This window comes from Malurus melanocephalus, unplaced genomic scaffold (genome assembly GCF_030028575.1).
Source record: "Malurus melanocephalus ecotype Western Australia unplaced genomic scaffold, MMel_1.1 scaffold_144, whole genome shotgun sequence".
NCBI lineage: Eukaryota > Metazoa > Chordata > Aves > Passeriformes > Maluridae > Malurus > Malurus melanocephalus.
Window position 1 is genome coordinate 408,308 of NW_026623376.1, and position 16,177 is coordinate 424,484.

Genomic DNA, 16,177 nt, shown 5'->3' on the forward strand with positions numbered 1-16,177 from the left:
TCCCAAGGTTTGTCAGAGACATGGCTTCTAGTAGGACAGAACCCTAACAGGACACAGTGCAACAGATGGATGAGTCCAGTATCAGTGCAGGGATTAAACCATTTTATTACATTTCCATTTAAAGCGAGCCASACATCTTAAACCAAATACTGTTTGGAAATATTTCAGTTTAGTGTTTAAATTATAATCCCCCGGATTATGGAAGTGCTCAGCTCACAGGCTCTACTAACCGGTCAGATGCTTTACTGTGCAACAGGCAATAAAGCATTACTGACTCAAATTTGGGTTTTAACTCCTAGGGCTTCCAGCTAGGAATTAGCAGGGAGAAACAAAGGGTGGTTTAACCCTTTAGCTGCTGTTTTGTGGGAAGTGTGGAAGAAACTCACATACTCTCTGCTGTGAAGGCACTGGTTTTGGCTGGGGTAGKTAATTTTCTTCATAGGAGCTAGAATGGAGCTGTTTTGGATTTGTACTGGAACCAGAACTGGTAACACAGGGATGTTTCTGCTGCAGCTGAGAAGTGCTCACAGTCCAGGCCTGCTGTGCTTCTTGTCCTGCCCCACCAGCGAGGAGGCTGAGGGTGCACAGCCTGGGAGGTGATGGGGACAGGACAGCTGGGCCCAGCTGGCCCAAGGGTGTGACATCAGGCTCAGCATATAAAGCTGGGGGAAACAGGAGGAAGGGGAAGGTTTATGTATGATGCAACCCTGCTTTCCTGGAAATGACTGATGGATGAATTCTCTTTTCTGGGGTTGGCTGCATGTGTGGGCTCTTGCCTTACCTATTAAACTCCTTATCTCCAGCCATGAGTTTTCTCACTTTTACCCTCCGATTCTCTCCCTCTGGCTGTGAAGGGCTCAGCTGCCAGTCAGGGTTAAACCATGACAGTGACAAACACCACACCAGCAAATTCTTGTAGACTTCTCATTAACAGTAGGAAGATAGAACAAAGATGGCATAAAAATCATTACAGCAAAATTTATATACAATGCATTTGAGTTTACAGTGTGCAAAATGTTAACACAAAAATACATACTCTGATTTACATCAACTCACCATGCCTTTCCCCTTATAYGAAAATAAATATAATACAATCTTTCTCAAAAAAACAATTAGTAGCAAACAAATATTAAACAGTCCTGATTTAAATATTTCAGCATTACCTCCAGCAAGYCTTTCCCCAGAAATCAGGGCTTACACAAAGCTCTGTGAGATACAGGCAAGATTACTAAAGTCCATTTTGGCCTCTAAATGACAAATTTAAGTGCTCTAAATCCTTGATTCCAAATAGAAATGGAACAAAGACAACTGTATTGCATTTGATYTTTCCTTCTTACTAGCCACATTTATGAAATCCTTATTTCTTAGTAATCAAAGCATGGAACCACATTCAGACATCAGTCTTTGGTTACAAAGACTTGAGCSCAAATCCAAAGCTATTTCTTATTGTCCTGACATTTCCAAAGTGCTTTATTAATCACTCAAGAAATCAATCTACATCCAAACATTTAAAAGTAGTAATTTTAACAATGTCTCTTTATCATCCTCTTAATGCATAAGACAAAAACAACATACTGTACAATGCCTTCTCTAGTTTCTGTAATCTGACAAAATTACTTAAAGTGCAATATAAAACTGGAAAGTTTTTGTAAGCATAAGCTTATTAACATTCTAATATACTGCCATGAGTTTAAGCTAGATTGTAGCTGATTAACCTGGGCTAGTGCATTTTATTATACAAGCTTTTACAATTAAAACATGAATAATTAAAAAAAACTATAAAACATCATGACAAATAATACTGTACTCGAGGTTCTATTCAGCTTTCCACAGATAGATTTCCTAAAGGAAAATTATTTCCCTATTCTTCTGACTAGATCAGAAAAACTAAACACATGGGGGAGAAAAAAACCAAAACCACTTTAAAGTAAATCGATCATTTAAAATGAAGCTCAGARGAGCCCAAGTTCACTGAAGTTCAAAGCACCTGTAAATCACAGACATACTTTCAGAACTGTTAAGTACACTTAAATCTATTTTCTATTTCAATACACAATTAATATTGTAGAGTTTTGATGTTAGTCTGTGCTCTCAAGGTTCTCAAGGAAGAAAAACTCAAATCTGGAAGAAAGCTTTCACATTTAAGTTTTAAATTTTTATTTGCATAGAAAGCAACACCTTGATTCTACTATTTTATCCACAAACACAGAGAATTTACCATGTTGGCATCATATCAGGAAACCACATTCTTCCAAGGTGTTTGGAGACTTCCAGATGAAGCCGATCTAAGCTGTAATCACTATCTGGAATCAGCACCTCCTCCATAATGGAAAGCTGAGTAAGCCTGCCCCCACACACCTTCACAAATTCAATAAAACCTCTGCAGGTGACTTCACATTCCCCCAGCCCCATGGCCGTTAAGTTCTTACAGCGCTCAGCAATCTGCATGAGTTCATCATCCAAAGGTTGAAGTCCATTGGCGCACACGACCAGCTCGATCAGCCTGGGGCAGTTCATGCCAATGCGACCCAACATTGCCTTGCTCACTGCACGACCAAAGTACAGGTGTGTAACWGGTGTTTCCTCTCTGAAGAAAGCATCAAATTCATCTTCATACAAGAAGAAATACATCACAATGTTGACTTTGGGGGAGTGTTTAACGAGAGCATCCCAGCTTTGCTTTTTAATGGTGTGAAATTGAACCTGTCCGGGATTTTCACTCACGACGTCGATGCGAAGGTGCTCGAGATCAACATGTTTTTCACTAGAAAGAGCCAGCAGCAGTTCATCACTTAATATGTAGTAATTCAAAGCCAGCTCCTTAAGTCCATGACACTGATCAGCCACACAAAGAATGCCTGAGGAACAAAAAAAATTTACTCTGTAAAATGAAAAACTAATATAAACACAGTCATTTGCTGTGAAGTTCAAGCAAGTACTGATTCTATTGGCTTGAGGTTTCATGCTTATATCCGCAGGAAATACCCAAGTTCCAGGTATCCACAACCTTTTACAGGGTTTTGGCCATTAACACTGAACTGTAAAAGATGCAAGTCACATTGGATCTGCAGATCTTCCTCTTTGCCCCTCCCTATGCAGAATTTCCCTATCTTTGAAGAAGCGACTAAAATTAGGTCAGATTCAGCTGAARTTGCCACCAYTCCCTTCTCTAATRGTYRWWMMTTSAAKKWWYRACYATTTACATCACCATTAGACACACAGTTTAACACAGTTTAACACAGTTTAATTCTGTGAATTAAGACCTAAATACTGTAAGCCTTATAATCTGTGGGAAAATAAAGTACAAAGATTAAGTCATCTTTCATGGACTCCACAAAAGAATACATGAAAAATTGCACCTGGACTCCCTTTCCCTAGCATTAAGGTTTCAGCAGAAAGGCAGGAGAGAAGGGACCAAAAGCCCTCTGAACTTTCATCAAGGATGTGTTTTGAAGGGAGTGAGCCCATTATCAATGAGGAAGTTCACAGTCCCAGATCTGGACACACGAGGGCACTCTGGAGACTGGAAACACTCACAGTCTTACACCACAGGTTTGTGAAATGTGYACACATTCACAGTACCTTGCAAAACAATTACTGACAACTGTTTTAATCTCCTTTATCCCACCAAGCAGTAGCTGATCCATGGATCAGGGGTTTTGTAGTGTTCCCACAGAACACCAGTTAGTTTTGTTTACAAAGCTGCACACTTAAAGGGGCACACATTTGGTTTAAATCACACAGAAAGGCAATGAACATCATGTCCTTTGAGCATCTGTGAAAGGCTTGTACTAATTCTGGAGGCTTTTCCTCCTCAAGGCCTATAATCAGAGGTAGCAAGCAGCTGGAGAGAATAGAAAAAAATTTACCCACAATTCCAGAAGATGCAATCAAGTGGGCAGYACCCCCACCTTCCCCAATCCAACTCATTCACTAACAACAATCACCTTCTTCTTCACCTTTCAACTGCCCAAACTCAAGCTTAAGTCAATTATGATGCTGTACAACTCCATTTTTCACATACAGTCATTACTCACCAGCAGGTGAAACATGAGGACAGCTGCTCATTTTTAGCAGTTTTAGAGTATCGCTGTTGTTAGCAACAAGAACCTTCAAGGAAGGATCATCAAGTGGTGTGTCATCTATCTTGATTGATGATAATGATTTGGAGTTTACAAAAACTACTGTCAGTGCTGAGGCAAAATGAGCCTATTTGGAGAAATTGAAGGAAAAGATGAAAAGATGGGCAGAACTTCAGTACTTTAAACTCACATTCTATACACACAGAAAGTACAAAAAAAAAAAACTTCCCAGGCATCCCCTTGTTTGTGTAACAAAGAAAGGCCTATTTGAACATAAACATAAATAATCTTTGTATAAAAACATGATGCTGCATTTGCAAAAAGTTAACCTTACACTCACTATTTAACTCATCTACTCTGATTTATCATTTCCCTGTAAAACAGTGACAACTACAGGGGTAACTGGAYACAGTGATGAGCCTGAAGTATCTAGAATTTTGCTGCAGAGAAAAAGAAACGGCCCTTAACAGAAAGTGATGYTTCTGTTACTACAAAGTAACTAGAGATTGTTCCATAAAAATTACCATCAACTAAAAACAGAACATTAAGAAAGCTAAAATGGCTTAAGAGTGAATTAAAATATGCTAATTAGTTTGTAGAACTTTACCTTAGAGACATTCATGAAACTTGGTTTTGCTGTAGAGATCAAACCCAGTGTCTTGATAGAGCAGTTTACCAACTGAGAAAGGATGTCACAGGCTGCTTCTGCTGACTCAGTACTACTATCAACCTATAAAAGCAATTAAAAAATAGTGAAGTMATTTTTCAGTTATTTAGAAAACAACACCATGGATACCCAAGTATGCAAGCTTCACATCTACTCAGCTGCACTGCTCCAGACTGCAATTACCACACGGACAAAGTGCAACACTCACTGGAAATTTCAAGACCAGAAAGAGCTCAGGGAAGTTACTATTAGAAAATTTTCCCAAGTTTGACTGCTCGGTATTTCTAGTATGAAGAGAGACCTTTAATATTAGTCTTGTCTTTAAACAATCTTACGTTATTGCAATACTGTAACAGTACTGGTGCTGTAATACATAGTGATATGCATGTGTTTTATTAAAATGCCAAAAAAAAGAGCCCAAAAAAGACTTGACAAAGTCTAGATATGCTCCAGCAAATGAATGCATTTTATCTGCATGAACAACACCTTTAAAATAATGAAGTGATTCTCAGCTCATAAGCCTGAAGAGTAACTGGACAAATCTTTTATTTCGTCTCACCTTCCTCCTCTGTTTTGTTCTTTCTTTCTTCTGCAGAGGTTAGAATTTAGAAAATTGGATGCAACTGTCTGCACAAGCGGAAACAAATTGTTGCAGTAGTTGCATTTTTAAACCTAAGACTTGCCAGATACAACCCTTAAGGCAGCTGACAGAGAGCAGCTGCATCCCTCGTGCTCAGTGACGTGACACTGAGCCGCTGCTCATCCGCGGCTTACCTTGAAGCTGACGTACTGCARATGGTCAGCATGCCTCTTGATAATCTGCTGAATGAGATCTGGATGTGTAGACTTTAAGTAAGAAGTGGCTGGCTGGCTGAGTTCAAATTCAAATCTCCTCCAGAGATCTGGRATGTGAAAAACTTCATTCCACCTTCGACAAACAGAAGATGCCCTGGCTCGATCCACTAAAGTCAGGAACTGAAAAACACGCAGAATCACRTGGTGTGGAAGGCTGCCCCAGTCCATCGAGGTGCACAGGTCAGATTCCCCAAACTCTGTGCCATATAAACTAGTTTTYTGTTTTTTGCTTGTCTGTGATGTTCCAGGAGCTTCAATTCCAGCCACAATCTTCTGCCCAGCCCTCTTCATTATGAAAGTTTCTGGATGTAACAATCCGAYGTATTCAAACTGCACAGGCTCCTGAAAGGTCTCACGTACAATAGGTTTCTAGAAAAATACAAAAGATTAGAGGAAGAAGGGAGACAGGGCAGTAGAGAAACAGTAAGAGATAAGTTAATAAAATTTAAATTCAGCATGTTACTTTGAAAAGAAGAATATCCATATGTCAATATCCATTGTACACGTGCTGGCAAGGTCCTTGTTTCTCAGTACTTTTTACTTAGTACAATTTGATTTGAATCTATAGAATTTGGACTTGTTAATTTACCAAGTGTATTTCCATGCATTAGTATTTCTTAGTACATAAAGCATTTTGTAGGGAATAAAAGCATTTAACAGAATTTAATTCAGAAGTAGAAAGTTTACACAGTTTAAATTTCAACTCATTTGACAAACTATGGAATCTACTTATGATTTCTAAAGAATTTTATCAACTAGAAAACTTAATTCATCAAYTCCCTTCTTAAAAACAGAGAAACATGAACAGACATGTTCAGAAKAGTCAGACTGAAAAGTTTTGCCCACTTTCCCTTGTTTTTTTTTTCTCTGAATCATGTCAAGCAGAGGAAAAATGTTTATTCAACTAACAATAAAAAACTTCAGAGGCCACTTATCAAAGCAGGGCAAAGTAAATGAGGTTCACATGCTGTTTTCCAGCAGGAAAAGGACAGTGACCTTGGAAATCAGCAAACTGCACAGATCTAYTTCAGCGAGGGACATTTGCCACACAAGCCAGAGCTCAGAGAAAAGGAGCATAAGGAAAAGCTCGGCTTTCACAGGCTGAAGTAGTGCAATCTAACCAAGTCCATTCTAGACTGAATTCTGCTGTTCAGTCAATTTTCAACAACTGTCTCTGCCACTTTATTTTAATACAGGTTGAGGCCCCTTCTCAAATATCACACTAATCAGATGTTCAGCCAGACCTTATCTCTTCCCAACCTGTGCAAAGTGAGCATTTTCAAAGCAACCATGCATTTTGGAAGAACGAACAGAGCAAATTATCTATTTTTACCAAACAAACTTCCATGGCAACCCTCACAGCTTGCTTTTTCTGGACTAAAAATTTTCCGTAGTGTCTTCGTTACAGAGGGGGAAGGGGGGAAAGGAAGAACCTGATCTGTTTGGCTGATGAGGTTTGACATGCAAACTCCCATTTTTATGAAAAGAAAGCATGTGCATTCTTTGAGAAGCTGGAAAAGAACAATGTAGCCAATTAATTAAGAGCTGTTCATATACCCAGCTTCACTACTGCTTGACTTCCTGACAAATTATCTCAACCACCATGGAATTTATTTTAGCAGTTGTTACAAATACTCACCCACTCTATTTAAATTTCCATTAATGAYTGGAATCAGCAAAATATACAGAAGAATAAGCCAGCAAAACTCTTTAAATTATAGAAAATAATAGCTTTTTTCCTGGAATAGACATGTGATTTACATTAACCGTGTTACTAATGTAATGAAGAYACAGGCTCAGCATGAATAAATATTTTGCTATTAGACCATTAAGTTATCATCCACACAACACCATGTTTTATGACTTTTGAATGTTTTAAGTCTCACAATAAATGGACATTCCAAACTATTAAGTGTGGATGTAGCAATTAACCATTACAAAACTCTCTTTTACAGYTGCTCATATCCTTGCTAAATTTAGCAAAGGCTAAATACCTTYTGAGTCAAATATACCTGTGGTTTGTTTTTCCTACTCCCTACTTGAGAGAAGCTAAAAACTTAGTTGTTTTCTAAAACTAAACTCCAGAACAAAAAAAAAGAAATTAAACAAATGCTGTTCCTGGAGAAGCTTCTCCTTGCTATTGCTATTCTCATGCAGATCTGCAACATCTCGGTTAAAGGTAAGTTTCTGATAAATATGGAAATTTTTCCTATCTTATTCAAAACTTACTTCAACTTCATGGSTGCTGATTTGGCACTCCAGCAGGTGAGAACAACCAGAAAGGGCATTTACCTAAACTACAGGTCAGGCTACAGACCAGAAGCAGCACATCCACTCCTGATGTAGGAAGGGATGCAGCAAGGTATCTCTGGAGTACACACCATCTATGCTCTGCCTGCTGGAACTTGGYCAGAACTTGTTCTTGTTGCTACAGCCTTTAAAAACTGGAATCTCCCGAATTTCTATATTTAGTGTTCTATACTCCAGTCCTTTAAATCTAGCATAATGAATTTCTGTTATTCACTGTGGGATGCAAAGCCAGGAAAAGGTTGCACTGGTTATGCATCATAGCATTTTCACTGAAGATGAAGCCCCAATATTTACTGCAAAAATGCTTATTTCATTCTGCAYACTGAAACTATAAATAATACATATTTTAAAGAACAACTGAAGTTAGCTAAATTACAGTTCCATGTGATATAACCCAGGTAATATTGAAACAAGAGGTTTACCCACACACACACATACACACATACCTCCCAAGAATGTGGAGGTTCCTGTCAAGTTACCAGCACCTTTATGGTATCTGAACATCCATCCCACTGTTGAGTCATCCTGTGTGTGTGCATGGATTCCTTAACCAGAAGGCAGGGAYGGGTCCCAGAAGATGAACCGACCTGTGAAGCCACCAACCAAAGAAAAACTGAAAACTGTTCTGCAGTGTCTGGGAAACCCATAGAAAGGACTAACATAAATTTTGGAACAAAGAGTAACATGAATAGTACCCACTGTTCTGCAGAGCAGATGTGGAAGCAGAGCAACAGAATGTAACAAGCATATTACTTTTACCAAACATTATCTGAAAAATATCATTTAACTAAGGGGAAGGTGTACTCACATGAGCACTTATGCAACACAGATACACCTCTGAATTCTTGAGTATTACCAAAAGGAAACTACGAACCTAGATAAGAAATATTTATTTTTTTTCAGCTTACCATATATCAAAACCATGTGAATCAAAAGTTACACCTAAAGTCATGACCTCTAATACTTTGACATTTGGAGACTCTTGGCTTTAAACTTTAATTACTTTTATTCCAAAAGTATTCTTACTGTGCCATGATAATCTTGACAGTGAACAATTAATTTTGGTTAATCAAACTGCATCTGGAGAAAAGGTACCAAAAATGTACAAATCTCCTCCCACATAGTAGAACTACCCTCTATCTTAGTATGACAGAGTATCTTGATGCACTGTGAGAAAAAAAGACCCAAAACCTCCATTTTACATTATCTGAAGATGTTTTAATGGAAAGCTACAAGAACAGCAACACCCACCCACCTCATTAAATCATGACAGATTTTAAAAGAAGATTTAGAAACAGAGGGTGTTTACCAGGTATGGTGTTCAACCAGTAATAACATCTTTAGAAACCTTACGGGACAAAGCTTTAGATTCTCCAAGGTCAGACCATCATATTTTGAAAATGTACCCAGCTAATACCAACTTTATAGATGCATCGTGTAACACAGGTGTTGTACACATCATTTATGAAAACATGAGAAGTAGCCCCCCTCTCCTACACAAAATCAAATTCAAGTACTGCAATCTGTACAAGTAATGCTGTTGCTCAGCTCACACACCAGAAAATTCAAGAGTTGAGTAGTCATRCTTGTCTATAAAGAGAAAGCTGATATTCATTAGTAACTCTGTGGGTGGCGCCTGAAGAAATCTGTCATTTACGGTGGCATTGCTACAAGTATCACATGTTCTCTCTCCTGTGAAGCGAGCACAGTCTGTACTGCACATAGAGTTCTTTTTCCTAAGTACTGTCAGTGTCTAACAAATAAAAGGTTTATAACGCCACATACAAACAGCATACATAACATTATAGCTGAAAGCACAAAATACCAAGATGCAATTTAAAGATTTAACAGAGAAGTCTATTAAGTTTACAAACCACATATTTTGAAGCAACTTTCTTACCTAAAGAATGCTTCCAAGTTACAATAGGCAATAAATGAATGAACTGAGGCAGCTGCAGCCATGGGGCACTCACATGCATCTGTCTGCTTTCCCCTCCTGTCCAGATAAAATGCCACAAAAACCTGCGTTAGTTTTGGAAAAAAATAATCTTCGCATTACATCCAATGCAAAAATGATAGGCAAATACAYTGATACCAATTTACAAATTTTCTTGCTTTAGTAAAGGAGCTTGAGGGGATCATTATAACACAAGGTAGCTTATCCCACAATGCAAATACTGTCATTGAGAAAAAAGTGAAAACAGATTAAGCATAAAAGTGATGGGAAASAAATGTTGCAACTGCATTTACATTTATTGGTCAACAGTATTTGCATTATCATTACCACTAGTAGTGAATCTTGGTAAACAACACCGAAGCACTAATGTAATCTAAGAGCCATGAAAAACATAGGGGGAAAAAAAAAAAAAAAAAAACCCAGATGTTTTTTCCTGCCATTTTCCTTTCCATGGCAAGGCTATCTAATGTCCTGGGGAACCGTGTGACAGACGATGAACACACAGAGCCACATGGCACAGCTTCCTACCACAAACGTGCCGCAGCCCTCGCTCCGCACCTGCCCAGGCCTGGCTGCAGTCACACGGCAGCAGCTACTCCCGACAACAACARATCACCCAGCCCGCAGCCACCTCCCTGTTTACGAGCTCCCCGAGTCCAGGTGACAGCCTGGGAAGGTGGATCACAAAGAACCGCATCAAGGGATTCGAGGTAAAAATCCCCTGCTTCCCTCCACATTCTTTTCTTTTAATACTGCATTACAGCTGAGGTTGTGTTTCAGAGTCTTGCATCGCATGTAATCATTCAAACCTTTCYCCCAGGAATATCACGAAGTTTTCTTTCATAAAAGCACACCAAAAACCTGAAATCTTTGTTGTGATAAGTTTTACATTGCCTTTACATACCCCATCAAGGARGTGGAGGAAAAGTACCCTTCCACCTGTTCTGAAGCTGGGGTTTCAGTACTCTTCCCAACACTCCTCATATGGCCACAGGCAGTAGTAATTACTAAGAGTAACTGACATTTGAAAATTAAGGAAAGGACAGCAATATCCTTTTATAGTAATAACTGTATCAAATATAGGTAGCCAATAAAGACTACATACAATGTTCAGCAGGCTTCTGAATTTCAGAGTGACTGGACTCGTTACCTGTAACAGCTAAATAACAAAAATTATCCCCTGAAGAAGAGAGCTTCTTTTGAACAGACCTGTTCCAAGACCCCCCAGTACAGAAKTTAGTTCATGCTTTTACACTGGAGATAAGAACTAGCAGAATTTTAGATACTATATTTAAATTTTAAAAAAGTTACTGCAAGTGACGGTTAAGAAAAAAAAATCAGGTGTACATCTAATGTATATCTGAGTGTCCAAGGCCACAAGAACCATCCAAAGCAACAYAAATCATGTTAGCTTATGTAAGCAGGAATGTATATAATAATATTGTTATCRGAGATGCAATCAAATACAAGCTTGTTATGCAAACAACAGTAAATTGTTATCTAAGGTAGTTACCCAAATGATTATCAAAGATAAGGAGCAGCAATAGTCACTGGAATGAAACACTTTGATAACTGCTGAGGTTCATCACATCTATTCATAACCTCATTTGTACAACCCAAAACTTGGAAAATTGGTGCAGACCCCCACGTAGCTCTACTTGCGATGGAGTATTTAGAAAGCTGCGCTTTATCCTACTCAAAGTACCTCAAATCCACAAAAACCAACAGGGATTCAGAAAAGATCAAGTCAAGCAACTGTTTCTGCAACTTCTCCTGGCAACAGAGCCATAAACTTCTTCTAAAAYTAAGACATTAAAATCTCTCCCATGGCATGGGGGCTTGGTAGGGAATTTGAGAAGTGGTCAGCAGTGGCTCCCTTAGGCAAGCAGATGTTCATTACTTCCCAGGCTATAACGTCAGTTCAAAAAAAGGTTTTGCTACTATAACCAAACATATCACAGATTCAAGCCACAAAGAAATAACTGCTTCCTCTGATTTCTAGACTTCCCTTCCAGTTCTCAATACCAGGTCTCAACAGGAATTAACAAAATCACGTTTCCAGTAGAGACAGTAGCAACCAAAAACAAATGCAGCAGAAATTGTGTTCCTGAGAAATAAAAAAACCCTCCGTATAGCCAAGCCTGGATATCCTCTGGCATAAAGCAGGCACCTTGATAATTAAGCTTTAACTTTCTAACACTTGGAAATTAATGTTTACGGACCTGCCTTTCACAGCAGAAAGACCGGTCCCATTAATCACAGTGCCTTTAAAGAAATCGCAGTTCAGCAACAGCACGGAGGCCACCCCCTCACGTTAAGGAATTCGGAATTCTGAGTCTGTTTGGTGAACAAGAGCAGCACAAGGCAGGCAGTTTGCTCCTGGAGAGCTGCCACCACAAATTCAGCCACTGACTATGCTGCAAAACACAGGTTAAAAACACATTTTAAGCTTAARTCTCAGAAGATCCAGTCCTTCACGATGATGAGCTCTGAGATTAAGCTTTTTCTTCATCTAGGGCACACGAGACTTTTAATGGGTGCCATTTTTGCTTCTGAAGAGGATTATTTATTTTTTAAACCAGTCCTCATTTTTTTTTTCTCAAAACTGAGCCTCTGACTCAAGGGATTTATCACATTTTTAGRATGTTTATGACAAATCCTCAGAGTTCTAAAAATAACCACATTCAGCTGAACACCTTAATGCCTGCATTAATTTTAACTGAACAAATACAAGCGCATTGCCACTTTTACTACTATTTAGATAGTGAAATTTAGACATTGGACTTCTACTGATGCATTATTTTAGAAGGAAGCCAACCCCCTGTGCACAACATCCAAGACCCCTCATTTTATTCAATGACACATCTAAAGCTGCATAGCTCTTTAGAATCAAGCTTTCTTGAGGATTTACYTACACATTTAAGGCATGAATAAAAAATTGTTATTTTTTCAGGTTTTCCTGAAACCTTCCTCCCCGACTTTAACAAGCTATTTGAGCTCTTTACATGGGAAAATCAAGCTCCCAGGCACCGCGCTCCTGCAGCTCGGTGAAAGCTCCCGGGACGGCACAAACCCGGGGTTCCGCACACTCAGTCCCTCAGGAGGTTTGGCACAAACCCGGGGTACCGCACACCGAGCCCCTCACAGGGTTTGGCACAAACCCGGGGTTCCGCACACCGAGCCCCTCATGAGATTTGGCACAAACCCGGGGTACCGCACACCGAGCCCCGCAGGAGGTTTGGCACAAACCCGGGGTACCGCACACCGAGCCCCTCACAGGGTTTGGCACAAACCCGGGGTTCCGCACACCGAGCCCCTCACTGGGTTTGGCACAAACCCGGGGTACCGCACACCGAGCCCCTCAGGAGATTTGGCACAAACCCGGGGTTCCGCACACCGAAGCCCTCATGAGATTTGGCACAAACCCGGGGTTCCGCACACCGAGCCCCTCACTGGGTTTGGCACAAACCGGGGGTACCGCACACCGAGCCCCTCATGAGATTTGGCACAAACCCGGGGTACCGCACACCGAGCCCCTCACTGGGTTTGGCACAAACCGGGGGTACCGCACACCGAGACCCTCACTGGGTTTGGCGCTCAGGGAGAACTGAAGGCTCCGGGCGCGGAGTGCGTCTGTCCGCCTGCCTGTCCCTCCACCTCCCTGTCCGTCTGCCTGCCTGCCTGCCTGTCTGTCTGTTCGCCCCGCTCCGCAACCCGGGCCTCCCCCGCGGCCTGTTCCCCCCCCCGGCCGCCCCGCCAGGGCCGGTCCCCGCGGCCGCCCCGCCGCTCACCGCCGCCGGTGCGCGGCTCCCTCGCAGCGTGAGGCCGGGCCGAGGCGCCGAGCAGGGGCAGAGCAGGGCCAGCACCGCACTGAGCCCGCAGCAGCCGGGACGAGCCGAGGGCGGAGCCGCGGCCCCGCCGCCCCAGCGCAGGCGCCGGGTGAGGCCGCGGGCGGCGGGCACGTGACGGCGGCGCCATTTCGCGCCCGGCATGGCCGCGGCCCGCGGGGAAAATGGGGGTGGGCAGGGGAGTGTCGAGGTGAGGGCTGTGGGACGAGATGAAGGCTCTGGAACCAGCAGTGACACCCCGACATCAGGGACSGGTCCTGCTCCTGGATGGTCCCTCACAGAGCAGCAGGGGCGGTTGCTTCCTGCTCACCAGGCCTCCATTTTAGAATCACACTATCACAGGTTGGGAAAGACGTCTGAGATCAACCAGCCTGTGACTGAACAGCAACTTGTCAAACACACCATGGCACTGAGAGTCGTGTCCAACTTTAACACCTCCAGGGGCAGTGACTCCTCCAGCTCCCTGGGGAGCCCATTCCAATGTCTGATGACATTTTCTGAAAAGAATTTCCTCCTAATGCCCAGCTTAACCCTCTCCATGTCCAGCTGAAGACCGTGTCCTCTTGTCCTGTTGTTGGGTGGCGTGGTCCCTGACTCTCCCCTGGCTGCACCCTCCCTTCAGGGAGCTGTAGAGAGCCATAAAGTACCCTTGATCCCCTTATCCCCTGGTTGAGCCCCCCAGCTCCCTCAGCCGCTCCTCCCCAAAGTTGTGCTCCAGCCCTTGCCTTGGCTCCATTGCCCTTCTCTGGACCCACTCCAGCCCTTCAGTGTCCSTAGTGAGGGCACAGAACTGGACACAGCCCTGGAGGTGCTCACCAGAGCCAAGTACAGGGGACAGTCCCTTCTCTGTTCCAAATGGCCTCACTGTTGTTGACACAGGGTTTTTTGCCATTGTCCCCCTTGGCCACCTGGGCACACACTGGCTCACATTCATTTCCTCCTGCATGTATTTTCCATTGTTTCCTGACATTAAGTGCATGTAAGCCCTTATTATCCTTGGGCTGAGGCAGCCCTAACCTTGGAAGCTRCCACACAAGCCCCTTCTAGAGGCTGTTCCCTCCAGGCAGAACTATCCTCTGCCTTCCCTCCGGAGCTAGCCATAGATTCTTAGATTTAAAGGAGGTTGGGGTACAAGCAGATATTACTGATTTCTGGCAATCTTGTTCTGAACAGCAAGGCTTCTCCTGCTTGCTGTGTGTATCCTCTCCAAACCACCCCACTGAGGAGAGAGGGCTGAGCGCTGCATCGTGTCCAAACTGCAGATGCCCACAGTATGCCTTTTCATTTACTATCTAAAGTATAATTTTTAAAAACCTTGCRTATTTAATCCATGCAGACACAGTGCAAAACTGTTCATCACTAATCAGTGCTGTTTTATTATCCCARTTATATCTAGCTATATCTGAACAATGGAGTTTTTATTACCAACTGCAAAAYGCAGCCACGGTTTCCTGGCTCTTTCATGTAGCAATTATTTACCAATAATAAGCCTTTGTATCATCTTCTTGTGGAGAGGTAATGCTAAACATGTGCAGCATTTCCGTAATAGATTATATCTGCCCTACATAAAACCAAAGCTGGCAAAAGTTAACTATTTGTGTGATATCAAAATAGTTTCTTCACAGACATCTAAAAACCTAGAAAAGYAGCATGTTGAAAGGCTAATGAAACAAACTGAAAGGAGTATTTGTCATAAGTGACCGTGACACCTTCAAATTCCTCAATTCTTCATCTTCAATTTCCTCAATAAACAAAATGCACTGCACACTTAAAATCGATATCATTTAGAAATGCTACCAAAATTATTCATACCTATATGGTTCTTGACTGCTTTATTCAGTGCTTACAGGAAGTAGATTAGGTTCCAGGTAAATTTTTCAAGTATTTTGTCCCTAGCAGATGGTTTCAAACTGATTTTTTTTTTTCGTAAATACTGCAATGAAAGCCATCTTTAGCTTAGTAGTTACTCTCTGTAGACAGTAGTAGAGGGTAGATTGTAAACAGAGATTAATGCAGATTTGCAGCTACTATCTAAATCCACCAGTCATGGGTTTCTCTGGTTCATTGCCAATAACCTTTGGGCTGCTGTGCAGGAACAGGTTCAAATGTACTTTAGAAAGATGCATGTAGGCTAATCTCTGAGGCTTTCTATATAGAAGAGTTTCCTGGTTTGAGCTAGTCTAGCAGAAACATGTTTTATACCTAACTTAAAATGGACAAGTATAAAATARTGCAGAGGAATTCTATGCATTTTCTAGCTGTAGTCAGTATTGCTCAAATGCTTACAGGAATATATGAWTTTTTTAAAAAATCAGCTATGGATTTGAGAGTACTGGAAGGAAACAGGCACAAACATGGGCACACCCAGGAGATTCTGTCTTCTACTCATCCTGCAGGTGTCTGACACAGAGCTTCTGCAGTTTTTTTCCAAATCCTTCATCTCACACACAAGAAGCAA

General features: G+C 41.6%; 1 protein-coding gene across 2 annotated transcripts; it reads right to left on the bottom strand.

The window, feature by feature from the left end:
- Positions 1–365: 365 nt before the first annotated feature.
- On the bottom strand, positions 366–13,783 carry LOC130576552 (F-box/LRR-repeat protein 21-like). 2 transcript variants are annotated; one of them, XM_057371301.1, is made up of 7 exons: positions 13,663–13,783; positions 9,815–9,910; positions 8,361–8,501; positions 5,524–5,973; positions 4,690–4,812; positions 4,038–4,209; positions 366–2,858 (listed from the first exon to the last, which is right to left on the bottom strand). In XM_057371301.1, the coding sequence occupies exons 4-7, from the start codon at positions 5,893–5,895 to the stop codon at positions 2,215–2,217; spliced, it is 1,311 nt and encodes a 436-aa protein (XP_057227284.1). In that variant the 5' UTR covers positions 5,896–5,973; positions 8,361–8,501; positions 9,815–9,910; positions 13,663–13,783; the 3' UTR covers positions 366–2,214. The 2 variants fall into 2 exon arrangements, with proteins under 2 accessions (XP_057227284.1, XP_057227285.1); XM_057371302.1 differs by lacking the exons at positions 9,815–9,910; positions 13,663–13,783 and adding an exon at positions 8,723–9,791.
- Between the last annotated feature and the right edge of the window lie 2,394 nt (positions 13,784–16,177).